At 34.8% G+C, this 26342-nt stretch overlaps 3 protein-coding genes across 4 annotated transcripts; all 3 read right to left on the reverse strand.

The window, feature by feature from the left end:
• Positions 1-145: 145 nt before the first annotated feature.
• Positions 146-11248, reverse strand: LOC107018194 (probable serine/threonine protein kinase IRE4). Of its 2 annotated transcripts, none has more exons than XM_015218611.2 (17): positions 10655-11248; positions 9756-9847; positions 9428-9619; positions 7975-9183; positions 5957-6129; positions 5637-5880; positions 4972-5064; positions 4633-4773; positions 4460-4552; positions 4064-4256; positions 3835-3920; positions 3268-3356; positions 2587-2638; positions 2417-2473; positions 1636-1779; positions 1132-1209; positions 146-775 (listed from the first exon to the last, which is right to left on the reverse strand). In XM_015218611.2, the coding sequence occupies exons 1-17, from the start codon at positions 10869-10871 to the stop codon at positions 677-679; spliced, it is 3252 nt and encodes a 1083-aa protein (XP_015074097.1). In that variant the 5' UTR covers positions 10872-11248; the 3' UTR covers positions 146-676. The 2 variants fall into 2 exon arrangements, with proteins under 2 accessions (XP_015074097.1, XP_015074098.1); XM_015218612.2 differs by having other exon boundaries at positions 9428-9632; positions 10655-10672.
• A 3747-nt stretch (positions 11249-14995) lies between these two features.
• LOC107015545 (uncharacterized membrane protein At1g75140-like) lies at positions 14996-17491 on the reverse strand. Its single transcript, XM_015215858.2, has one exon. It carries the CDS (start codon positions 17148-17150, stop codon positions 15231-15233), a length of 1920 nt encoding a protein of 639 aa, XP_015071344.1. The 5' UTR covers positions 17151-17491; the 3' UTR covers positions 14996-15230.
• Positions 17492-21613: 4122 nt separating this feature from the next.
• LOC107018312 (outer envelope pore protein 24A, chloroplastic-like) lies at positions 21614-25462 on the reverse strand. Its single transcript, XM_015218769.1, has 3 exons — positions 25055-25462; positions 23831-24190; positions 21614-22032 (listed from the first exon to the last, which is right to left on the reverse strand). Exons 1-3 carry the CDS (start codon positions 25250-25252, stop codon positions 21952-21954), a joined length of 639 nt encoding a protein of 212 aa, XP_015074255.1. The 5' UTR covers positions 25253-25462; the 3' UTR covers positions 21614-21951.
• Between the last annotated feature and the right edge of the window lie 880 nt (positions 25463-26342).

Here is a 26342-nt window from a genome sequence, read left to right on the forward strand (position 1 = left end):
ATGAGCGGACATGGAGTATTATTACTGCTCGTTTGCACTCGGTGTAACTTTTGTAGTCTAATTTTGTTAGTCTAAGCAACTTTCGGTATCTCCACGGCAGTGTCTAATTTACCAGAGTTTTAACAAGTTCTTGTACATAAGGACATTTTCAAACATTTTCAAATAGCATGAGAAAAGGGAAGAGAGAATAATGATATAATCGAACCCTCGAGGATTATTCTATACAATAAGAATCCCAAGCTGCTGAGGGCAATGTTAATTCCTACAACTCTACTTTACTCTCAAGAGAGTTATTCTATACAATAGGAATTTCAAGCCATAAAGGGCAATGTGATATCCGGTAACTCTTTTCATTCTCAAGGATGGTCCATCCTGGATGGAACAACTACTAGATAGAGATCTCTAACATTTGGTTCACCAGATGATATCAAGCGCATGACAGCCACAGGACGTGCGCTATACTAATTTTTGACAGGATTTGTGTCAAAAATTCTCATCGGTACCGGTAAGCTATAAACCTTGTTGGTGAGAACATTGGGTTAGAATGTCACACAGGTACCATCCATTTCTCAGAATGGGAGAGATCTGATAGGATGTCCGCTTGAATGGCGGGGTACATCCCCATAGCAATACCTTCCATTTGTTTGGATATTGATGAAACTAAAAGAAGATAAGCTTATTCACTTCGACCCTTACATGGAGATGAGCATCTTGACGAATCGAAACCACTTTGTATGAGCATATCATGATTGATAGATGCCAACTGAGACAGATTCTGCAATTAGAACACACGGTTAAGAAATCTCACAGATTTTCGATTCTTATACCAATCATAAATCAAATGTTAGATATAGTTGGAACGTTTTCTCTACTTTATTTGTTTACCTATAGAGTAAAACTATGCAAAGCTTTTTTGAGTACTTCTGAAAAAGTTTTAAGCGCCATTACAAGATAGAGATGAGTTAAACTACTCATTTTGGCATGGAAGCCAACCTAGTAAACTGATTCAGTTTGCTAAATTTCATTTTTTTTCTTTGGGCTCCACAAGAATTGGTCGATAGTCCGAGTAAATATAACAATATGATTGTGGTTGAGCACTCACGAACATATCAAGTAAACATCATGGCATACCTTGAAAGAAAAATTCATCAAGGATAGATCAAGAGGAGAAGGATCAAACTGAGTGAGATCAACACATTCATCAATATTCTGCAAAATGAAATATCAATGGAAATTCATGTCAGAGTAATGTTAGGACAAGGTATCCTCTTCTTTAAGTTTATTATTCTTAACAAGTTCATGTGCATGGTTCTGGTATGTATATGGCTAAATACTTGAGTAGGCTATGCAGCAAATGCTGAATGGAGCTATGCTGTGTACTGATTACTTGAGTAGGACATGCATCATATGCTGAATGGCAATAGGTCATCTCAATTACAGCATGTAACAAGCTATTCGTGATCAAGTTTTATCCATCTCGATCCATCTAATGACCATAATAAAGTTGAACCACTATTCTCCATCCGTTATGTTAAGGGGAAGAATAGCTTCCAGAGTTGATTATGAAACATCCTGATACGATGAGTATTGAGTATACTTGGACAAGTGAATGAATACATGGAGAACATAGGTTACCTCAAGTCCAAAGTTCGAGGAGAACTCAGAGGTGTCAGAAGCAGAATCATTACAATCTTCATCATCATGCACTCCACTTGGACCATACCGGGATATAAAGTAGCTTGTGTCATCAACACCATCAGTCTGTGGTACAAAGGCTGCCTGCAGATGAACAATCAGAAATCAAAGAAAAGAATCTGCCTCAAACTAAATTATTTCTCTTTCGTAGCATGAGGAATCAGAATGGGGAAAGACTTTAATTGAACTGGAGATCAACATACAGGAGAATTTATAGACTACACGAGGAACTTTGAAACTATAAGTAAAGCACAAACTAACAATTACAATATTTAATAGTCCAATATAATTAAGCTAAGTATGTAAAACAAGCTATATACATCGTTGCACTCCTCATCAAATCCAAAAGTATAGTTTACTATACATTATTTTTTTTTAAAAATAATTCTATGCACGTTTGTCAATATAGATAGTGTGCTATAATTTGGAGAGTGATGGAAGAGAAATCTCAACAAGATTGAAAGGTGGAAGGAAGAATGTGAATTTGGGTTAGAAAGTGGACGACCTTTACTTGCTCATTGGTGAAGCACAAAACCATAGGTATCTTAACATTTTAAAAGTTCTCATACCATGACATCATGTGAAATGAGAGAAAAGAAGAGAAAACTCTTACCAAACTGTTGCTAACAGTAAGAAGATATAATAAGATACTGAGAGACATTATCGAAGAGCTGAACAGGCTCAAACCCACTCAACTGAATTTTCATACAGTAAGGCCTACCTTTTGTAACGCAAGATTATCCCAATCAACTCCCCTGAAAAATTGGTGTGCTTTTACCTGTAGGAATGTAGAGTAAATGATGGAAGTTAGTACCAAATCATGGTAGTTTCTTTCCATTAAACTAGTACATAAAGAAGGTAATATTCTTTTGAATAAAAACACAAGATAACCTCTGATGCTCCTTTTGCTCCAAGGCGCTTATTTGGATCATGAACAAGAAGCCTACAGTAAAACTCTACCACTGAATTAGATCACCCAGCAAACAAAAACGAGAACATCCTATGATTGAATTCGTAGCCCAAGTACTATAAAAAAAAAATTGCCACGTAATTTAAACTTGTATTTTAAGGGATGAATGGTATTATTAATGTATCAAATGAAATATTAACAGAAACTGTATCAGTGATGTTCAGGAGGAAATCTTAGTGTGGGCTTTTTACAAGTTGAATTTTCATGAAGTAATCAAGCAGAGGTAACTGAAGTGAGATGGAGTTATTGAAGCTCAAATGATCAATGAACAGATATAATACGGGTATCAAAAGAAGCACCTAGGCACTGGAAAGCTGGCGCCGGGAGAGCACCTATGAGCTGGAACGCCATTTTGAGGTGAAAACTAACAATAAGAACTAGAGACATTTGCTTTGAAATAATCAAACTGCAGGCACCAAATGATTACCTACAACAAACCTAGCCTATGCAAAATTTGTGTGCTAAAATACAAAACAGATACCTAGAAAGAATAAAACAGTTTGGACTTGACCATCTGATGATCCTTTAAGAAGATGCTAGATTGCTAGCGAAATTGGTCCCAGAGGATGATCATGCATAGAATTTAAAAGGAATTAGCTAACCTGTCAATTAGGTCTCGTGCTTCAAAGGACATCTCTTCTGGGACAGATGGCCAGGGAATTTGCTTGTTTAGTATATTATCAAAGATACCCTGTCAAACCAGAAATTGTAATGTGATGAGGAGATCAAGTCCATACCTATTGAGAAACTAGAAAGCAATCTGGTGCTATGTATTTGCTGGTGCAACTAACAAATATAACCAAAAAAAGGAAAACATTGTCAACTATCATTAAGGACTAGCTGCATTGGAGTTTCATTAACTTAAAAGTCCAACTTAGCATCTGCCAACTGGAGTCAATATCTGTCACTCAAGGAAACACATGCACACACTAAATTGTTTTTAACTGCAGAGTGAACTTCAGTGAAAGACCAATAGTACATGGCCAGGTCACACCTATTAAATATTATGACTGGAAAAATTAGTACTGAAAGAGTTACAAATTTCCTATGATCTCAATATGACAATAATAATATCAAATAAATGCAATGTGCATGGCTCTCGGAACAGGGGACTATCTAGAGTGCTTTACCACGAATTATACATGTAAGAATGAACAGCATCATAATACCTCAGGATGTTCAGAATTGAAAGGCGGAATCCCAGTGATGAGTTCAAATAAAACAATTCCTACTGACCACCAATCAGCAGCGCTACCTGTATAAGTAATCAGATAGTGAAATCAATTTCTGTTCCTTCCATTCTCACTGCTAACATCCCTGTTAATCTTATGTTATATTCTTATGTTTAGATGAAAGTGACATGGGGAGGGAAGTCTAGCATAGCGATTTTTTTCTTACCATGCTCTGTCCCAAGAAGAATTTCCGGAGCCAAATAGTCAGGGGTACCAACAGCTGAACGTTGAGATTTATCTGATGTATCTGGATTATGCTGACTACCAACATCAGGAAGCGCTACATCCTTTGTATCGGGCCCAGATAGATCATCTGTGCTGTTCATCAGTCCAATTTTTGATAAACCAAAATCTGTAAGCTGATTTAAGCATAGCCAAGATTAGAACATGATGTCCGTCAATAAAGAGTAGAAATATAAAACTTGTACAATTAATATGGGGAAATCTAGGTGGGGTAGGTGTTTTTATCAATACTGGCACATTGATAATCACTCGTCTTTCAGCAAAAAACAATATTTTAGCTTCCTCATCATTAGAAAGATCTCTGATATACTGAACCAACCTTTATATGCCCATCATGTGCAATTAATATGTTGTCTGGCTTGAGATCACGATGGACTACGCCTAAAGAATGAAGGTACTCCAGAGCAAGGACCTTAAAGAAGGAAAAAACACATCCTTCAAAGGGCTTTAAAGGTTGCAAAATTTCAAGACAAAGATCATTCAGGAAAGTACCAACTCCGCGACATAGGTTCGAGCTACATCTTCCTCAAGACAACCAACTTTTTTAAGCAGAGAGAATAGATCACCACCATTAAGATACTCCATGACCAAATAAAGGTAGTCTCTGCTAGTGAATGAATAAAAAAATCGGACCTACAACAGTGAAAGCATCCTCATGAAACATACTCAAACTAAATTAGTTAAGGAACATGAACTGCAACAAAAACCTAGGGAGAAATGAGGATTATGGTAAGCAAGTCCCATCGGATACGAAGATTGATATATCAAGGAATAGATGAAAAGCCCTACTGAGAAGGAAATATCGAAAACACATAAATAATCTATAATCACCACAAAAGGGTTTCTGACGGTGATCAATATATTTCGCTCTGCCAATATGCGCTCAATATCATTCTTCCGCAACAAATCCAATTTCTTGAGCACCTAAATAGAAGATGAATGACATCAAGTAAGAAATCACTACCAATTTGGTCATAACAAAAAAGTTCAGTAACAATCCTATGGCAGAGAAACACTTGGATGAGATATTTATTGATAAACACATGCCACATAACTAAAATAGATTAATCTAACCACAAACTTCACCAACTTGATCATTCTCCTATTCACAGGATGCACTGTAAAACTGTTCAGTGACAAAGCAGTAAATTGATAACATAGAAGTTACTACCATATCTTTCAGGTACTTAAAACCAGCATCTTGTTAAAGGCTTAAAGCTAACCGTCCCACCCCCACCCCCACCCAAGTCAAAAGGAATAGTTAATGCCAATATTCAATGTTTGTTCAAATGACCATAGAAAAGGTCCATAATTCTTCTTATTGAATGAATCCACAACAGGGTCCTTCAGCACTATAGTTGGGATAACTTAAGTGGTAGCCCTAAAACTACTGGTATTCACAAACATAAGGAAAGGAGTAAACTAATATTATTTATCCAAAAGCAAATATAATTATACATTGATTAATTCGATGTTTAAGGTGACTCAAAAGATACCTTGATTGCAAATAAATCTCCAGTTGACCGCTTGCGCGCCAGAAAAACTCTGCCAAACGCACCTCTGCTGATTGGTTTGATAATCTCAAAATCATCAATGCTTGTTCTTTCTTTGTGTGATGAACTTGAAGGAGTTGACATTATACTGGAATGAGATGAATTATCAACTAACATTTTGGAACCTTCTAAATGTCCAAACTCATCTTTTCTATCCACAAGATCACAAGCAAGTATATATTTCTCTCTGCATGTAGTGAAACAGGTGTCAGCTCTGGTTCATCTATAAATTCTAAGATATACATTAGCTCAAAAACTTGTACCGCAAAAGGCTCTCTACTCGTCCTCCGAATGTATCTACTACAAGAGCTTTAAACTTGCTATTTTGTAAAATATCTTGTAGGTCTTGCATGCACGCAATTAAAAGCTCATGAGATCCTTCTTCTGAAAGATCAGCGCCCGCCACACAACGTGCTATATCTGCTAATTCAGTCATCTAAGTAGGAAGAAGAAATGGAAGGACAAAATCAGCCCATGTAACATGCAGGAATGTGTAAAGTGCTTGGATCTTTATTAAAAAAACAATTGATATACTCAAGAGCAATATAGTTAATTCTGCAACAATAATAATCTAGGGAGATGAAAAAGAGTTAAGCTAATACACGAGTTTTCAACTTCCGACACACACCAGCATTAGCTTCACATCATTATCACTCAAAAGACATTAATGTCAAGTTCATACTGATTTTACTTACCTTTAAACTGAAATACAAGTGAGAAACAAAAGAAGTCCTGGAGAATTATTATTATTATTAGGTGGATTATCTTAAGGAAACATAGATAGGTTATGTGTTTCAACTGAAAAAGTTGAAACTATACAAACTCATCCCAAAATTGATCAGAATAGATTTCTCTTATTAATTATAGTTAGTACTTCTCTTGTCCCACTTCATTTTTTTTTGATAAAGTAAGAGCTTGGGACTTCCATGTTGGAGGTCTCAAGTTCGAAACCCCTTGCCAGTGAAAGATAGGGATTTGCCTTCAGGGTCGAGCTCGTCGCACCAGGCTTGCTTAGTGCGGGTTACCTCTCCTATGTGGTTTGCGAGCTATTGCATAGGAACGGAGTTTTACCATGTGCGCACCCAAAGGGTAGTGGATGCGGGTTTCCCTTGTCGTCAAAAAAGAAAGTGAGATTCTCTTGTCCCACTTTATATGTTGCTCTTTCCATATTCTTTCTTAGGGTGGGGTCTGGTCCAACTCTCATGCAGACTATTTCATTAGAAACGTGATGTCCTACTAGTTTAGATATTGGAGAACTATACAAAGGCAATGCATATGGAAGAAATCACCTATCTTTTTTGCCTCTCCTGGAACTCGAACCCTCGTCTCTATGTTCTTTAAAACTTCATCGATCGTCAAGCCAAACTCATAGGTGCTTTATGATACCTTTACTAATTTGAAACACTTCAAGACTTTTGGCGTCATTTTTAATTCTATACATCTTTCGAACTTTTAAGAACATCACATTCATTACTGCAATACACAGCTAGACGTCAAGTCGCAACTAATTGGATTAAGAATTCCAAATTGATCAAACTAACATTTCAAACATTACTCACTGTTACTAGTATAATATGTAACTCAAATTAATATCTAAAATTTTGTGCAATACTGTCTCATGAAATGTGACAAGAGGGTATAAGAATATTAATAACCAAAAAGGGGAATAGCCGGTTTAAAAAAATCAGGAAAAGAATATAAGAAAGAGATGATAACTCACAGATCATAGCCATTAATGGATCTATTGTATTCTCTAAGCAAAGCACTGAACTATTTCGATTTAGCCCAAATTGATTAATTGGTTTCTTGTGTAGTGTTAAAAAAAAAGATTCCTTTTGTGTAAAAGCACCAAAGGGAAAAAGGTGTTGTAAAAAATAAGCAACTCTTAAAAAATCCTTCATTAGGCCATGATTTCCATGCAGGTATAAAAAGGAAATGATCAAAGAAAGGCTTTTACCCTAGAGAAATATAAAGATCTAATACACTCAAAGGAAGAATGGAAGATTCATCCCAATAATTAAGCTAGTCCATATTGCTAAATGATCCTGACCAGCACTAGAATCCACTATTTTGTTCACCTACTCTCTCTCTCTCTCTCTCTCTCTCTCTAACTCCCTTTTCCTCCTCTAAGATAATAGAACCTCCACTGGTATTTTCTCTTTAAGTAATCCTTAGTATATTAAGGAAAATACTTGGATTTCAACTTCGGTGATTCTTCACTGCAAACTTGGTGGATTGCTGGAAAAACACAACATTTCTCATTCAGAGTACAGTGACAAACCTGCTGGACATCCTCTAGCTCAGATTGATTGTTATGATCTAGCCAGTAGTCAAAATTTACAGTCCGAGGGGTAGTTGTCGAGGATACTGATGTCATGCTCCCATTTGAAGATGGTGGACCACCGTTATTGGACTTTGTACCCAAGTGACTCTTCAAATTAACGAATGCTGCTAATGGAGAATCTTCTATACTGGCAGTATCCATCTCATGAAGATCCTCAAACATTCCATCTATCCCTTTGCTTCTCCACTCACCCATACTAGGTGAATAACCTTCAGATGTGTTTCCGGAATTTTCACTTTTCACTTTTGAATTTTCTTGGATCTCAGAAGTTGCCTCCACAAGCTGTTCCAGTAATTCTGCAAATTTCAAAAGGCGTTCATTGACATCTAGAGATTTCGAATCACATTTGTCTGCATAAGCACATATATAGGAATGAGGCTCCAGGTGGATAGTGGGAACAAGTTCCTCGCAAATTCTACAAATCACCAGACTAGAATCATCCAAATACTGTTGTCTATACTCGTTTCTCAATTCTCCAGTAATTTGGTCGCTGATATTGTTCAATGGTTTCATGTTAGACTGAATATCAGGAGGGTTATTACAAGATGATATTGGTTCAATAAACATGGAATCTTTTTCGAGCGCAATGACACTTCCATCCAAGATAAATTCAGATTTCTGCTGATGTGAGTGAGAGGAGTTTTTTGATGTCTTTTCTTCCTCCAAATTGCATTTGCCACTGGCCTTTGTGTTCAACTTACAACCTGCTCCTGTATCAGATATTTTTCGCTTGAGAACCCAATCGGTTTTAACAGAAGGGACTCTATTTAGACATTCTTTAAGCTTGGCCAGAGATATCTCATCAACTGGTTCACTGTCTTTCGCAAAATGCAACACCCTTGTGCACCGTGTCAATATAAAAAGCATGCGTGTCAACAACCACTTCAAAGGACCGATTTGGCATTCTTGTCTTCTTTTTGTCAGGTCCTGGACAATTGGTTCACACTTGGAGCGAAACTCTAAGCAGGTCATCTTGATACACTCTTGAGCAAGAACAACAAGTTCTTCAGCCATCTTTTGACCATCCAGAGGCAAGGATTCATTCTTCTGTACAATTTCTACAACCTCCTGCAAGAAACCACCTAGCTCTGTGTTCACCGCTTCTTTTGCAGCATCAAATCTCAAACGAAGAGATCCAAGAAGTTCCTGCATGTCATTCCATGGAATCAAAGTTAATAATGAACATCAAAAACCATATCAGCCACCCAACTGACCTACTTATCTTGATCATTATACTCTGAAACGAATGTAATTCCTTCATATGCTTATCTCTTAACACCCTTACATAATATCTGGAAGTACCAGAACCTAATTCCTTCCTATGCTTATCACTTACCACCCCTCACATAATAACTGGAAATACCAGAACCAGAAATGTAAAAAGAATTACCTTAAGATCATTATAGCTGTGAGCTCGTGGAGGTGATGGTTGAATGCCACCTTTTGGACCTAGCTCATGTGAAAAACTTTTGAATGTTTTGCTTGCTTTACTAATAGGCATTGCTCCTTGGGAAGATTGCCTCACTGTCACATGCTTTCCCATCATATGCACATTCCTTCCATGACCCTCCTTGTCAGCCCCCTAAAATTGCAAACTATCATCCAACGAGACACATGGTATCTCCAATTACCATCAAACAAAAAGCAGAAACATAGCATAGCATATCCATTGTAACTTGATGAAACTAATTTTATGTGCAAGCTGAACCATTTCTTACCTGATTTAAAGAAAAACCACTACCAGCTTGATCTAAGTCCTTAAAGATATAAGACGCAAACCAACTAGCTATCTTCCTGCCTTTACGGTGTCCTGTTAAGTAAAGGGACCAGATTTCATTAGAACAGACATCAATTAGACAGACAGAAAAAAAAAAGAGCTGCCGAGAATCAGAGAATTTAATCTCCTTTGTGACAAGGAATTCCAAAGTTCAGTAAGAATAAGTAAATCCGGAAGACCTAGCCATTAGTACGACATGGGTAAAGGTGAAAATAACAGTTGGATTGTTTAATAGCTTAAATTATACTTGCTCAGACTGCAATATCAGGGAGATATATGATCAGCTTCCCCCCTAGCAAACGATCTTCTCTATTAATATGGTAGGATAGAGTACGTAAATACTTGTTCATTTCAATTACAGATAGACGTCACCATTAGACTGCATACATTCATTATGAATATTATTCTATATAATACCAAATAAATTTTGGAACAGCTTTCAGCTGAAGCTTTTTTTTCAGCTGAAGGACTTAAGTAATTAAAAACGGAGTACTTCCAATGGCATCCGGATGTCCACTGGCAACATCAGGTTCAGCCTAGCATGTGACTGGATCAAACAGTAGAAAGTTTCTACTCCCTTCATTCCAATGCAAACTAAACTCCAAAATGCTTCTCACCACTTCATAGATAATATTATTCCATGCTATTTTCAAAATTCATTTGACTATTCAAATTTTAAACTTGGATGCCACTTTTATCCATTACTATAATATTTCTTCCACTGCCACAAATCGAACCGAAAACTCAGCAACAGCTCGAACAAATATCGTGATGCATATAATACAAAACATTAACTATATTTAACAGCTGAGAAAAAAAAAGCAGATTTAGCAATATAACCTTTCCGTCCTTTTGCTGCAGCTCTTTGGTCCTGCTTCAAACGAGGTGTAGAAGCTCCTGAACGAGGAGAAGACTCATTCAACTTCTCAGAATCTACTACAAGCCTTGAGCTCGGCCTATCCTTCGACTCAAGCCTCCTAGTTTTAATCCGGTTCAAACCGGTCGGAATCCCGATCTCCGGCGACGACTCAAAGCCGTTCCGACTCGGTTCCGCCATCAAAAAATTCAAAAAAATCTACAATAACTAGTTTAACAAATTTATGATGAACACGATTACGAATACAGTGGAAAAAAATTCCAGAATTCGAAGTTTATCGGAGTGAACAGTTGGGTTTTGGTGAGCGGTTGTTGAAAGGGTAACGGTTTCAAACTTTCAAAATGGAAAATGAAAAGGAGAAAAAATGGAAGTGATGGCGTGTTTGTGATGTTCTTCTAATATATATATATTACATACAAAAATCAATGAGAAAAAGTTTTTCTCTTTTCTCTTTTATTGTTTCTGTTTTTATTTCTTCAGGATCTGAGTTGCAAAAGCTGAAGTGTTTTGCAACTCTGATCCTATTTCAGAGTAGTTGAAATTCTACCCAAAAAATAAAACCAACTAATTTTACTTCTCTTAATTCTCCCTTTTTTATTGTTTACTGTAACAGATCTGTGTCACTAAAAAAAATAAAAAATATATATATATATTATATGCCAAATAAGAAAACCTTTTTCCTTTTTTAATTTTCTATAATTTTATATATGTTTAATATTCCTTTTTTTAAATATAATACTATTGCCCAAAATGGGTACACAGGGCCGTAATATTAACCAAAGTTTTCCACATTTTTAGTTGAAGTTAATGTAAAAAGTATATTTAAATTATTATTTTTCAAAAGTTTTATATTTCCAATTTTTATCCAAGTTGTTGCTCTTTTACTAGTTTCCTACTTTAATTATAACAGACCTTGATGAATTGGTCTACAATGCGTCTACGGAAAATATAAATATTTATCCTACTCAGCATCGAAATATATTTTAATAAAAAAAATGATATTGTAATAATTTAAAAATGTTAAAAAATAATTAATATGAAACTTAGAAAAAATATATATTCATTTGAAAGAATTTTTAACTATTAGTACTAACTGGAGTACTATTCAGCATAAAAATGTGTGCATGAAAAAAAGAAATGCCTCTCTTTTTGTGAAGAAAAAGAGAGAAAATATCACGGTTTTATAGTGACTTTGTACTCCATAGTGAAGGCATGATTTTCACAAAATTCAACATTAATAAATATAATAATATAATTTTTCGACGAAAATATTTTATTTTAATAATATTATATATAAGATATAATCACTCTACTAACAAATGCATTCAGCAGAACTAAAAATAATTTAATATTTGACCATCTATACTAACAGTTAACTATATTTAATTGTCTTTCTAATAAACAATTAAGGAAATAGATTACGTTGACAAAAGAATTATTAGCAGTTATTTTTTAGCCATTGTACAAAATATTAATAAATCAAATATAGGGTGGCAAAGTAAATGGGGAATAATTCTAATTTGAAAAGGACCATTTGATTGTGTCTGTGCAACGGCAATTTCTCAATTTTGGATAAATCTAAACACTGATGAATTTGCAACGGTACTCCATACAACATTTCCTTTGAGTTGTTTTATTCCTATCAATGACGTATAACATATCAACAATGACATAGTACAGTACCGAGGCGGATTCAAAATTTATATTATACAAATTTTAATATATTATATGAATTTTCATATCTACGGGTACTTATTATAACTTTTTACCAATTTTTCAAACACAAATTCATGCTATGTATAGCCTTAAATGTGTATATGATGTTATTTTTATTTTATGAAATCACGCTAGATATACTATTGTGTTATTGTATTAATTAACTCATGGTGTCGCATGCCAATTTTTAGCAACACGGCATGGAAAACTTCAATTGAGTCACTAGTGGAAGTTTAATTATGAGAAGTTTGAATAAATTCCAAATAGTAAGCCATCACTTATAATAATAAAATAAGTTTAATAAAAATAGGTGAGTAAAATTGATTGTTAAAGATGATGTATTGCTTACAAAAAATTCAAAAAAAATATATATGGTCCCCTCCACTTCGAAAGGCCAATTTTCTTACTTAAGAATAGAATGAAAACTTAATTTTTGATAAAGAATAAGAAAAACATTTGCATTATTTCTTTTAAGAAAAATAAATTTCAAAGTTTCAAAGACTATACCAACCCAATTTGAGTGTTTTGTGTTGGCCTAGCTTTTTGACCTATAGGAGCTTAGGCAGATGCTTGATTGCTTTATCTTAGTTTGACAGGCATGGGCGGAGCATCTTAAAAAGGGAGTCGGGAACACATTGATCGTAAAATCAACTTTCTAAGGCATAAAGTTTAAACGAATAAAAGGAGACTTCAAAATCTTGTGATTTTAAGAAAAGTAAGACCACTTAAATTGAAAGAGAGGGAGTTGATTATATCGAATATCTAGAAAGTGATAGAAACTTTCGAGCACAACTGATGAACAATTCTATGATTAGATCTCCTTAATTTGGTAGGCATTTTAGTTTATCACAACAACCCTTTGTACCTATCACAACAACATACACAATACAATGCTACGAATGAAGTCGGGAGATGGTAGGTTGTTACACAAACATTTGTGAGATAAAGAGGTTATCTCCTACGGACCCCTCAAATTAAGTGTACATCCTACATGTGACTTATTCTAAGTTGCGTATATACTTTTGTTTTCTCTTAGATAAGTCCTAATAAAATCACCAAACACTAGTAATACAACTCACCCTCCACCAAATCATATACTTGTGCAACTTTATGTCCAACCAAGTGTTGATAATGATTTACACAATAATTACTACTCTATTGTATAAGCAAATACTGGTGAACAATTTTTTCTACAAAAAAACAGTTTACACTATAGTTTTTCTTTGGTTTACACCTGGTTTCTCCTACCCGCTTTAGAACCTGGTTAATTTGGATTCACGCTCCCTAGGAAAGGCGACTTCATTTCCATGACTCGAACCCAAGACTTTTGGTTAAGGATGGGGGTATTTACCAATCCTTAACAACCTTTTATGGTCATTTACACTACACTTTACACTAAGGTTTTAAATCTAGTAGAGAATATCTCGTTCATAGCTATCGAATATTACTGTGCAGATCTGCAGTTTCAGTATAAAGTTATACTCTACTGCAATTTGCAGTAACTTCCATATATATGAAGAATGACATCTCACATCTTTATAGCCTTTCTATTTCTTGAGCCTTGACAAACTATGCCTAATGCTGTCTTCTAAAGGTTTAATTTCTTCAAGGAACACTTTTTGATAAGTAAATGAAATAGGCAGACAAAATCAGAAGGCATTCCGCAAAGACTATAACAAATGGACTACTTTTCCCTCTCCTAGCCACCCGAAGGAAAAGGAAACAAGGGATTTCTATAGCACATCACTTGCACTAAACTTAAGGTTACTATTTAATTGTCCATTAGAATCATCAGGATTTTTCACTTGGGTACTTTGTTCGACTAAGTAACTGTGGTAGACCAACAAGCTTATCGTGGTTGCTTCCTCTCAGCGAGAAACATGAGCAAGTCCTCACAAAATGAAGCCATAACAAACGTTTTTTACATTGATTAGTCTACTTCAAAAGCCAAATAATGATCAACTGCCTAGATCTTGATCTACAAGATGTCAAACAATTCATGAGCATATATAAATTGCAAACAAACATGACCTAAAAAGAGTATGGCTCAACCTGTGACAAAACTTGAATGAAGTGTTTACTTACATGAGGAATGGAGCATTAAATGCACAAGCAGGAATTGTAAGAACCTTGACATTCCTGAAGGAAGTTCTCCTGTTAAGCTTAGTTTCCATCGAACAGAGTAACAGATATATATATATATATATATATATGATGGCGACAATAACAATGAAACTAAAGAGTTCCAGCGATAAGTACCTTACTTCAATTGTACCCACGAGGCTCCTTTGTCTCCATCTAAGATAAGTTAAAGTTAAGCTATTCTACCACGTATTAGTTTTGGCCTCGGCGACCAGACCAAAGTAGTAACCAAATGCTTGTTGACGATTATTTATGAAAAAAGGATGAAATTCTAGAAAATGCTTTGAGTTCCATTGATCATGATCTCTCCTTTCCTTTTTTTTCTTTTTTCTATTTGGGGTGGGGGTTCTGCTTATCTTTTCCGCCTTGATCTCAAACTCAGATATCTTTCAACCACTATATGAATAATCTCCACTAGAACTGAATTTACAGATGGATTGCGCGCATACTTGGAATAAATATTTAGCATAAACGGAAAAGAGAGAAAAAATTGTTAACAGACATCTGCTTAACCTTGATTATCAATTCAAGGCAATCAGAACTGAAAGCTCAAAATGTTCTTTTTATTTCCTCTCAATACGAGTAACCCGTTGCAAAGTTACAGCTATAGATTTTCAGCTTCCCCACGTGTCCAAATGACAGTATGGTGCTGAAACACATGTACCATACATGAACTGCAGGTTACTTGCCATCATCCACAATTTGACTGTTTACAAACAGGCTATCTCTCCTTTTTGGAAAACCTGGTGTTTCTAGATTTGTCCCCCTAAATTTTAACTCCGAGGTAGTTCTAAAGTTGGGATCAACAGAGGCAGACCTAGAATTTGTATCAGCAGAATTTGTTCTATAGGCACCTGTCGTTCCACCAGAATAGCGAGATGGAGAGACATACCTTCCAGATGGACCTCTGAGGCTACTACCCCTAAGATCCATCAGATCTGCATTCCTCGATGAATCAGGATAAGATCTGTCAACCTGGCTGGATCCCATTGGAGCCCCACTTGTAACACCCGTAGAAGGGAAAGGATCGTCAGGTCCCCAGGAGGTAAGAGCTTCCTTTTTCTTGGCAAAAAAATAATATGCACCTAAAAGGAAAATGATGAAAAATAAAACAGGACTCGTCCACAGCATAGTGTTGAACTCATTTTTGAAAACTGGAAGGTTTGAGCGATATATCCCCAAGTAACCACTTCCAAGGCCAAGAATAACGAGCTTTTCTTGATCACTGGCAACTAAAGGAATAACCTTTCTGCTTATATCATTTGGTTCCAACGATTGAGAGCTCAAAAATGATGCTACAATCTCATCATGACCAACAGAGAACAATTGTCTTGGTCCACCAGACCGCACGTAATGCAGCGATGACACGTTATACAGTGATACCTTCTCCTGGTTAGCAACAAGCAAATATCCTTTAATCGCTTGAAAAGACAGAGGCTCGGCCATCTCTAACTTCCTTTTGGATCTAACCCTGCACTTGAAGTTCATATTATCACCTAAGAGTAGCACATGAATCAAATCACCATCAGATGTGAACCCATAGGCTTTCGACCGTTCAGTTGCATCAAATACATAACTCTTAGCAATAGAATTGTTTAAACCTTCACATTCAGATTCCCTAATCTTCATGGTCCTCAAGTCTAATGACCCTGCACCAGTCTCAGTTAGAAATAGTAGCCTTTGTTTCAAGAACGCAAGTGGACTGCTCTTTGGTGTTGTCACCCCATAAACAGTTCCATTCTCCCTAAAAACCCAGAGTTTCCCACCAGAATCCGTGGACAAGATATACCTATTTCTTCCAACATGATGCACCTCTAAACTTAAAATCGAAGACCCCCCTTCCTCGATTTCCGGTGAAGCAAATTTTCCTACAGTTTCCATACGAAGAGAAGTCCTGTCATCACCATCAGGTACTACTACCTCCCAAATTCTATGCATCAAAATCCCACCATTCTCATGCCCCGTAACAACCACACTCTCATTCTTATAAACAGACAAGTACGACACATAGGCTGTTATTGGTGAACTCATCGACGTCTGAAATTCAACCAAAACTTCTCCATTTCTAGAGAATGCATACACTTTCCCGCGATCATCGCCAATGGCGACATACTTACTCAGTCCTTCAGCATCTCTAAATGGTAACACATTGATACTAGTTGCATCTGATCCTAATCTCACTGCTGATATAAATTGAAACCTTTCCAACCAAAGAGGACTATACTTTGTAACAGACACTTTATTCTCTAAACTACCCTCATTACCCACAAATCCCTCACCTTGAATCTTCTTTTTTTCACCCAAAACAACCTGCACTTCACCTTCCAAGTTTTGAACTTTAGGGTGTTCCAGTAATCTCGATTCTAACCTAGAAACAAGCAAGCTAAGATTCTCAACAATCCCTTCTAGTTTTTCTATTTGAAGTTGGTGTCTTTTTAACAAATCTAAAGCATCAACATGTTCAAATTTCTCTTCAACCCCAAGATTCTCCAACTTCTCTTCTTCAATTACAACTTCAGCAAAAGCTCTAAAAACCCATGAAACATGAAATAACAAAAGCAAAGAAAATAAGAAAATCTTGCCTTTGTATAAGCTTGCCATTGCAGAAACTGATATTGGTATCAAAGCTCTGAGTTCATTAAGTTACAGATCTTGATTTTCTTTTTTGCTGAATTTTTTCTTTCAATATTTATTGTTCAAGATTTGGAGGGTCAAATGAATAATCAAATCTTTTTTATTTTTGCTGAATATCTTCACTTGTTCATGAGTTTTTTCTTCTTCACTATGGTATACTGTGCTTTGGTGGATTTAGATTTTAGGGCTAACAAAGTTCTTCTTTTTTTTCAGTTTTTTTCTTTTTTTCTTCTTCAAGCGAAGTTCAAAGCTTGATACTGTAAGAAGGGGAGAGGATCTTGTACGTTGCACCCCATGGCATGTACCAGTTGAACTTAACAGGAGCTGATAAGGGTAGCTTAGACTTTGTTTGGCCGGTTATTATGTGTTGTTTTATGATGTATTGCATTATATCGTATTGTATTATTTTAACAAATATAATTTTGTTACATATTATTTCATAAGGTATCATATTCCATTGTATAGTGTTGTATTGTTTTAATGAATACAACGTGTTTGATTAGATTATATTGTTCTCCGTTGATACACATCCATAGTTTAATCATAAACCTACAAGAAAACTAGGGTACTGAATAGAGAATTTATGAAAAAATAGGGTAAAGGTGTCACGATCCGAGCCTACACCTGAACGTGGTCGGTACTCGAGAACCATTGTTGGTCCCCAAGCGAACCCTCATCCTGGCTGACTTCAAGCGGAAGACTAACTCAAGCATACAAGGCTTAAAAACAGAATAATATTCATGAAACATTAATGAAAAGCTTTTACTCAAAAGAAAACTCTGAATAAAATAAATTATTCAACTCGCCACAAAATAGGCAAATTAAAGTCTTTAAGGCATTTAATAAAATAAATGATACAGACTTCTCAACTATACTGACTATCTATGAAGCTCTAAATGACAAATATGAAAGTCGGACAAGACCCACGACATCCTGACTAAACTGAAAAAATAAATGAAATCATCCGGAAACAAAGAGGTTCATCATAGCTAACTTGAACTCTTCGATGTGTCAACGAAACTCCTGTTGATGATCCTGAATACATGTGTCTGCATCATGAAAAGACGCATGCCAAATCGCTCAGTACGTGAAATCTACGAGCATGTAAGAGGAATTCTAAAGCATAAACATAAGATTGAACTTGATAAAAAGGAAACATACTTACCTCTTTTCAACTTACTCAACTCAAGGAATACTCAAAGAAACTCAAAACTACTCAAACTAACTCAACTCAAAAGTACTCAAGGATAAGATACTCAAATCAGCAATTAGGTTCTTAACTTATCGAAACTCAATAATAAAGTAATGACACAATGAAACACGGGTCAACTCAAGATATGATACTCGATTCTGGGTACTCAACTTTGGATACTCAATTCAATATAAAGCAACAAAACACATGCAATGTATGAAAAATTTTTAAAACAATAGAAAGCAACTCAGTATATTGAGAATATAATAATAGTTCAAATGATATATATATATAAATTATAATATAACTCTACGGGAGTTTCGCTAATCGACAAGTTTCAGTGATGATATAACGTCCTGTCCACGCTGCCAAAATTGTCTTATACTTTGACGTCATATAGACGCTTTAGCTAAGTGGATCCACTAGTCTATGCTAAAAAGCACATAAGAAGACATCTAAAAAGTATTATCATTTACTACCCATGATGGCTACATGGTTTATGGAGACTTGAGTTTTCTGAAATCGCGTCCCCATATCAGTGCTCAATATTACTCCTAAAATGTACTTAACTCATATGTTTTTAAAACAAAACTCTTTCTTTGGTTTGACAAAATTACTCAAAACTTAAATTAAAAGCTCTTTTAGAATCGATGTTCCCTTTTCTTGCTCAAATGTGAAAATATTTTAAACTCTTTGGGAATACGTAGTCCCCATATACTTTTTCGAAGAAATGAACTTAAATCTTTACTCTTTACTTAACTTGAACTTAAAGTCTTAAAACAAAGTTAAAACGTTTGTAAAAGACTTTTAAAAATATGGTTCATGCCGAATTGTTGACGTGAATGACTCTATGCAAGATTTTCAATAACCAGAAATAGAACTCAATACTTGAACATCAAGAACTTCAATAACACTAATCATTTCAAGAATGCTCAACCCGAGGGTTCATGCGAAATTATGAGCATAAACATTCAGAGAAGTGGCTGGGGGATTCTGGCTGGCGTAGGGCGCCAGGCCCCTACCCAGAAAACTTCGACAACTTTCTTTGCTCGTTTTCTCACCCTAACTCGCCTAGAGTCGAACGTTTTCTTCCACAATCACTTGAATTCGATTACTTAACATAATTAAACTCTTATATACTCAAAACAACACTCAAATCACTAAATTTTATCTCAAGAAATCATTAAAACCCCAATACTGTGGAACTTACATACCTCTTAAGGATTAAACTCATAGTGAAATCTCGCAATAGGACGCAAGAGTCTCGACGAACGCTTGATCCTCTCCTTTTTTTCTCCTTTTTTCTCTTCTTTTCTATTCTTGAACTCTCAACTAAAACCCTAGGCGTATATTAGGATTATAAAACTGAACCTTATATGATTAGACCCTTAAAACCTTACTAAAAACGAATCAAATTTGATTTGGTAAAGAAAGACAAAAATACCCCTCACTATTTTCGACTAACTTTTCTTAACTAGACAGCCTAACTTCAAAAGGTCATATCTCATTCATCCGAACTCGAAACTTATCAAAACTCACTGCCGTTGAAAAGATAACTCAAAGATATTCCCTAAGGTATCTTGTAACACTCCCAACTCATACTGTTCTAGGAGTTATGGTCGTTTGAATTCTACCCAAAACTCATACTTAGCTTAACTCTCAAATTTCAAATTTTTGTGATTTCTAATTGAGTTCTTTTTAAAAATTCAAGGTGCTACACCTAGTAAGCTGAACTTATTACTAAAGAAATTTTAATTTCCTCGGTAGAATCCACTCTTAAAGAAGGATGGTTCAAGTCTCAATTCGAAAAATTTTTTTGGGTGTTACAAAAGAAGTATTAAATAATAAGTCAAAATAAAATGAGAAAGAAATATTAAAGTAACAACGCGATCATACAAACTCGATCGTTGCATGAAATGAGTCTTTATATTATTACCTAACGATAAATTTAAACATACTATACACTAAAATTTAAATAACAATCAAAACAGACATTAAATTTAAACTAATAATGCAATACGCACAGAAAAGTAGATGCGGATTTTTTTTTTTTGAAAGATTGAATCTACTTATATTGTAAATGTGTTTTTATTCTGACTTTTTTCTTGAGAGTGGCAACTAATGGTTCACTAATCAATTTAAAAACTACTGTCGCCAATACTAGAGGTTAGAAGATTCAATTTGTTAAAAAGTATTTTCTTGAATCATAATCAATTTACTGCCTTATTTTTTAGTACTCTATATGATATGTTAAAATATTTGTTTCTGTACATTTATATATAATCTAAATAAATTCTAGACAACAATGTGGATGAGGATAGGTTTGCATGGAGGTGGGTGGGGTACTTACATAGGGAAGATAGGAAGGTGATGGGGGTGGGGGAGGGTGGTAGGCAAGTTTGAGGTGGGTGGACTATTAGGGGGAAAATATCATTTATAAAATTTATTTTTCCAATTCTTAAATCTCAACCCAAAAGTCCTTTTATAAATATTTTTCCCAAAACAAAAAATATTCTCTTCAATGCCAAACACACAGAATAGTAGTAAAAGTGTTGGATCCCTGTCCAATGGCTATAAAAGGCGTTTGATCGTGATTTTTTTTTTAATTCATCTCCAGAAAAACTTGTTTGGCCATAAAATTCCAAAATTTTCAAGAATTATAAAAATAATAAAAGGTGTTTCACTTTTTTCATTTCAAATTACTACAAATATTCAAAACGAATCTAATTTTTGAGAACTTCTTTTTTTCAAATTTCATAATGAAAAATGACCAAACGACCACTACATGTGACAAAGAATGATTCACATGAAAACCACGTGAATAACGAGTAGTCAAAGAAACAATGTCATAGATACAATTGAATAACCAAAACAAACATTTATAGCCCCTCTTTTCCTCCTTCCCAATCAGTTGTGTGATACTACTTACTTCAGTCGAAAACTTTTAAAAGTTTCTCGTGTTACTAGGAGAGAAATGGTCAAAATACCTTTACCTAAGAGAAAAAACATATACTTTTAGATTATGAAATGCCAACATTAGCAAAAATTTAAATGCACTACCCTGTAATTACCAAGATGGACAAATAAACAAACTTGAAGCTGTTGTTGGTACTGAAGAATCCCCAGATAATAAATGGGTAAAGTATTAATGCTAATGTACCAATCAAGCAGAAAAACTTGACAGTCCTTCCATGAAGAAAACAGAAAGTGAATGTAATTGAGCCAAGAACAAAAGGCAGGAGCACAGAAAAGATTTAGATTGAAATTTCAGAAGTCAAAATCACCATTAAAATAAAGCTAGGAAGAAGACAGCAGATACATCATTTTGATGGAGCCTTAAATCATTAATTCAGGTAAAGTCGGGGCATCAAAACATCGAAGTGTCTTGAAATCGGAAGATTGACACAAAGCAACTTTGGATCAATACTCATGTTGGTAACCATAAACCGATTATACAAAGCAAAACGAACAGCTCACTTGTGAATCAACAAATTGAGCTAGAAAACATTAGGTGAAACCCAATTATGAAGGGTAGCCAGAAGTAGTTACATCCGAATTATTGCAGAATCAACAGAATCACATTTCAAAGTCCCACGAAGTCTCAGCACTTAACTTTGGGATTTTGCGTTCCTCAAGCAAACAGAGAGATGCACAAATCTGGAGACAGGAAGAGAATCTCAAGTCAGGAGTGGTCTCAGGGAATCAAAACAAAAAATGAAGAATTTCTTTAGATGTTTTACATAGTTCAATAACTATCAAGAAACCAAAACTTGAACACAAGATCAAGAAGCACTGGTTTATATATTTAAAAGAAGAACAGAAAAAGGACAGCCATGCATGTGCATGAAGCTCCCACTGTGCGGGCGTCTGGGGGACCACATTGTCGATTTCACAGAAGGAAAAGCAAATGAAAAGCATGAAGTGAGCTACCATAAGGTTTATCTCATTACTATTCGGTCAAAACAAAATAAGACATGAAGGATACAAGGAAACAAGAAAAAACGACACAAACAAATTCAAAATTTAAAAATGAAAATAAGAAACTGTCCACTTATGAAGTTCATTCTACAACAGCTGATCAGTTTTTTACGCTGAATTATCCAATAGAAGTGAGTGCATTTTTTGATTTACAGAATAAGGATACAACCTAGCTAGAAATGACTCGTGTTCATTTTAAACATCATCAGAAACCGGGGAACATTCAATTAGGAGGTTCACGGGTAAAAACGAGAAGCTTAAAAACAAGTCATTATGGTTCAACTATCAAATACTTCAATAAAGATTTTCACACAGAATGTATAACAATAGTGATGCTGATAAAATATCATGGCTATAATAGATGTTATAATTTGTGCATTTCTTTGCACATTCTGATGGCATATAGATCACTTGAAGGTGAACATGAATGAGAACAGTCTTATTCACTATTAACAATTGAAGGCCATTTTGAAACTGGCACACATTTATGGCAACATAATGGATCTAAGCTGAATTCCCACAAAAGCAATGGCATAACTGCAAAAAATCCAGATATGTGTCCAAGTTCATGATCTATCATATGACCCTATCAAATGACAATCAGGGAACCAATACCAATGTAGAACAACCTTTAATGGTCGCTTGCACTTATCAGGGTGAAAGATCCTTTTGTGGACGCTTATTGATGCACATCAAAATCAGAAAAGTCGAACAAATGAGTCTATGAATCAATATGACATGTGAACATTTATATTATTAAAACCACAAAATGAACTTCCATTTTTTAGATTTTTCAACATGCAGCCTTCATCCAGACAAGAAATTGATCAACTTGTGACATCAGGGAGGGTAGGCCCTTCTCAGACTAGACAGAGAATGCAGACTCACAATATGAACAATTCAAAATGACATCAACACGTTGAGCAGAAATGATAAGAAACAAGCAAAATCAATAAACCTCGCAGAGACTTTATACAAGTGCACTACGATCCCTTCATCATTAACCTTCGATAAATCCCGACGTATTTACATTCCGACCACTTAATGTTTTAAAAAAAGGATCATATAGTTACAGGTTATTCCATCCGTGGTTTACAAAAGGTCTGCAATGACACGGCCAACAGGCGTTTAGGAAGAATTTTGGTACATGACCAGTGCAAATACAAGTGAAGTAGAATGTACACCTCCAACGCATTCTGGAATGTTCACCAGAAGACGACTTTCTGGTAAGTAACAAGTAACTTCTAAAAGCAGTGTCACCAACGAGTACTTTTGTTGGAAAATGAGATCAACAAGCTAGTGAGCCAACAAATTCACAAATGCTTTAAGAAAAAAACAGAGCTAACAGAAATAAGCCCCAAAAAACATAAGCAAGCCAATTGAAATTTCAGTGCGAACGATTGAATAGTAGCTTTGTAATTCAATTGCAACGGAAATTGCCAATGAAAAATATGGATGGAAAGCTTGAAAGTTATACCTTAAATGATCCATTTAACTTAGAACTCCTGGACCATTCGAGCCCCAAATTCTTGCTTGTTGTCTGATAAGTAGCCTTAAACACATCATCCCCATAAACTTTACGTGATACCATGAAGTCCCACGCATTCTTTGCTGTATCATAGATGGGCTCGAAAGTAGTGATTCCTCCGTGGACATATGTGTACTTTAATTTACAACTTCCCGAGCCCATGACGTAATTAGCCGACACTTTGTTGGCAGAATCAACCACCAAAGTTCCATCCAATATTGTTCGCTTGTCTCCATGAAAATGAATGTAATTCAAATTCAATGGCTTCTCCAGAACCTTGATTGAGTTCATAAATTGAAACCTAATGTCCTGAAACCACAACACTTAAATAATTAAGAGCTAATGCAATTTACAAACACAATCTATCAATCAACTACATCTCAATGCCCTTCTATTTAACTAGAGTATTCTTCACAGACAACCTAAATAGAAACCGAATGTCCAAAAACTATAAAACTTTCAATAGTGAACATTAAGAGCTAAATCAAATTCGAAAACACAATTCACTCAATTAACCAACTACTTCTCAATTCCAAACTAGTTCGGACCGGCTATGTAAATCAATTGTATATACTCTATTCAATATTTTTAACTAGACTACTTTTCACTGGATGTTCAGAAACAGCAAAACTTTCTATAGTACACATTTCGAGCTAAAGTGAATTCTAAAACACGACTCAGAGCTTGTTTGGATCGGCTTATTTTAAGTGTTTTTACCCAACAAGTAGTTTTGAAGTGTTTGGATAAATATAAGAAGTGCTTATAAAGCACTTGCTTTTAAGCAAAAATAAGTTAAAAGTCCTAAGTATAATTTCTATTGCTCTTGGCTTATAGGTCAAAAGTCAACCCAGACTCTCAATCAATTAACCAACTACATCTCAATTCCAAACTAGTTAGGATCAGCTATGTAAGTTAATTGTCTATACTCTATTCAATTTAACTAGAGTATTTGCCACTGAAATTGAAACCGAATGTCCAGAAACAACAAAACTTCCAATAAACATTTCGAATTTACAGCACAATCAATCAACTAACCAACTAAATCTCAATTCCGAACTAGTTAGAATAGTCTATGTAAATCATGTGTATATACTACATTCAATTTAACTATAACGTTTTTCACTATATCGACGGTGATTAGTAAAACTGACATATGCAGAATCGATTCCAGACCTTCTTCGGGACGTTGTAGTCGACGATGAACAATCCAGGTTTCTCAACGGCCAGAGCTAATCCGTTTAAGCTGGGACCTTTGACAACAGTAGCATCGGTCATGGAAGCTCGGAGCTTAAGGTCGCCGGCGTTGAATGCAACAGTAGCGGCGGCGGCGGCTTTGTCGGGCTCATATCGTGCTTTGAATGAAGCCTTCATCGTCGCCGAGTGAAAAATGGACTGTATTCGATTTTTTTCGATTCTCTAGCGAGCGGGATAAGGAGGAGGAGATTTGAGGTTTAGGAATTAGGAAATTGCTGATGGATGGCTCTAACACTTCGGGCCGGCATTCTAATTTGTTCAACTGAATGGATAAGACAAACATGCCCCCGTAAGGGAAAAATTTCACAAATACAATAAAGTACTTTTTCATAAATACAATAAAGTAACTTTTTTTACATCAAATATAATCAAATTTTTATTCACGTAAAAGATAGTTTAAAATTTACGATATATTTATCGGTAATAAAAAATTTCTTTCAATAAAATGATTTATAATTATATATATATATATATATATAATGTACTGATATTGTATAAATAGTGAATATTTGTGTATAGTTAAAGTATAATTATATATCAAAGATGTATATATATCGATATACATTGTTTATACAATAAAATATACATTATAGACTAAAATTTTCAATTTTAATCATCACTAATCTCATTAAAAAATTTTAAAATTTAGATATGAGTTCTTTTAATATTTTTGATACATTATTCACTCAAAATTATTTATATTTATGATATGTCAATTTTTTAAGTCAAGCTTTAAAAAACATAAAACGAAATAAATAAATAAATAATGAAAAGGAGAACAACACAGAAATTAGGAAGAAGAAGATTGAGGAAGGAGATGAGGAATAACTATAATATTGTAAAATCATGTAAAAACATTTATGTTTTGTAATTTGTGTTGTACATGATTAAAGATACTACTTTCTTTGTTTATGTTTATTTATCCATTACATTAAAAATACATTTTAATTTTTATTTGTTGTTTTATAATAGGAAAAAAAGTGTCCAAATATTAATTACTTATCCCCGATCATTTTTTAAAATTCAAAATCAAATTAATATTAATTTATATGACTATTGTGATAAAATACTTGTGTCTAGGGGTGTTCACTGATTGGTCTCAATCGGTTATTAGTTAAAATTAATACCAAATTAACTTAGTCGGTTTTAAATTATCAAAATCAAACCAATATAGTATATATTTATCGATTTGATTGTTATCGATTTT

This window comes from Solanum pennellii, chromosome 4 (genome assembly GCF_001406875.1).
Source record: "Solanum pennellii chromosome 4, SPENNV200".
Lineage (NCBI taxonomy): Eukaryota > Viridiplantae > Streptophyta > Magnoliopsida > Solanales > Solanaceae > Solanum > Solanum pennellii.

Bases quoted from the DNA above. Each gene is read 5' to 3' on its own strand.
- LOC107018312 (XM_015218769.1), bottom strand. From the start codon at position 25,252: ATGAAGGCTTCATTCAAAGCACGATATGAGCCCGACAAAGCCGCCGCC. The intron at 24,191-25,054 runs GTCTGGAATCGA...TTGTGGTTTCAG, and splicing joins ACTACAACGTCCCGAAGAAG to GACATTAGGTTTCAATTTAT. The intron at 22,033-23,830 runs GTATAACTTTCA...TCCTGTCTCCAG, and splicing joins AGTTAAATGGATCATTTAAG to ATTTGTGCATCTCTCTGTTT.
- LOC107018194 (XM_015218611.2), bottom strand. From the start codon at position 10,871: ATGGCGGAACCGAGTCGGAACGGCTTTGAGTCGTCGCCGGAGATCGGG. The intron at 4,553-4,632 runs GTACTTTCCTGA...TCCTTCTTTAAG, and splicing joins GAACCTATGTCGCGGAGTTG to GTCCTTGCTCTGGAGTACCT. The intron at 3,921-4,063 runs GTAAGAAAAAAA...TTACTTATACAG, and splicing joins TCTTCTTGGGACAGAGCATG to GTAGCGCTGCTGATTGGTGG.
- LOC107015545 (XM_015215858.2), bottom strand. From the start codon at position 17,150: ATGGCAAGCTTATACAAAGGCAAGATTTTCTTATTTTCTTTGCTTTTG.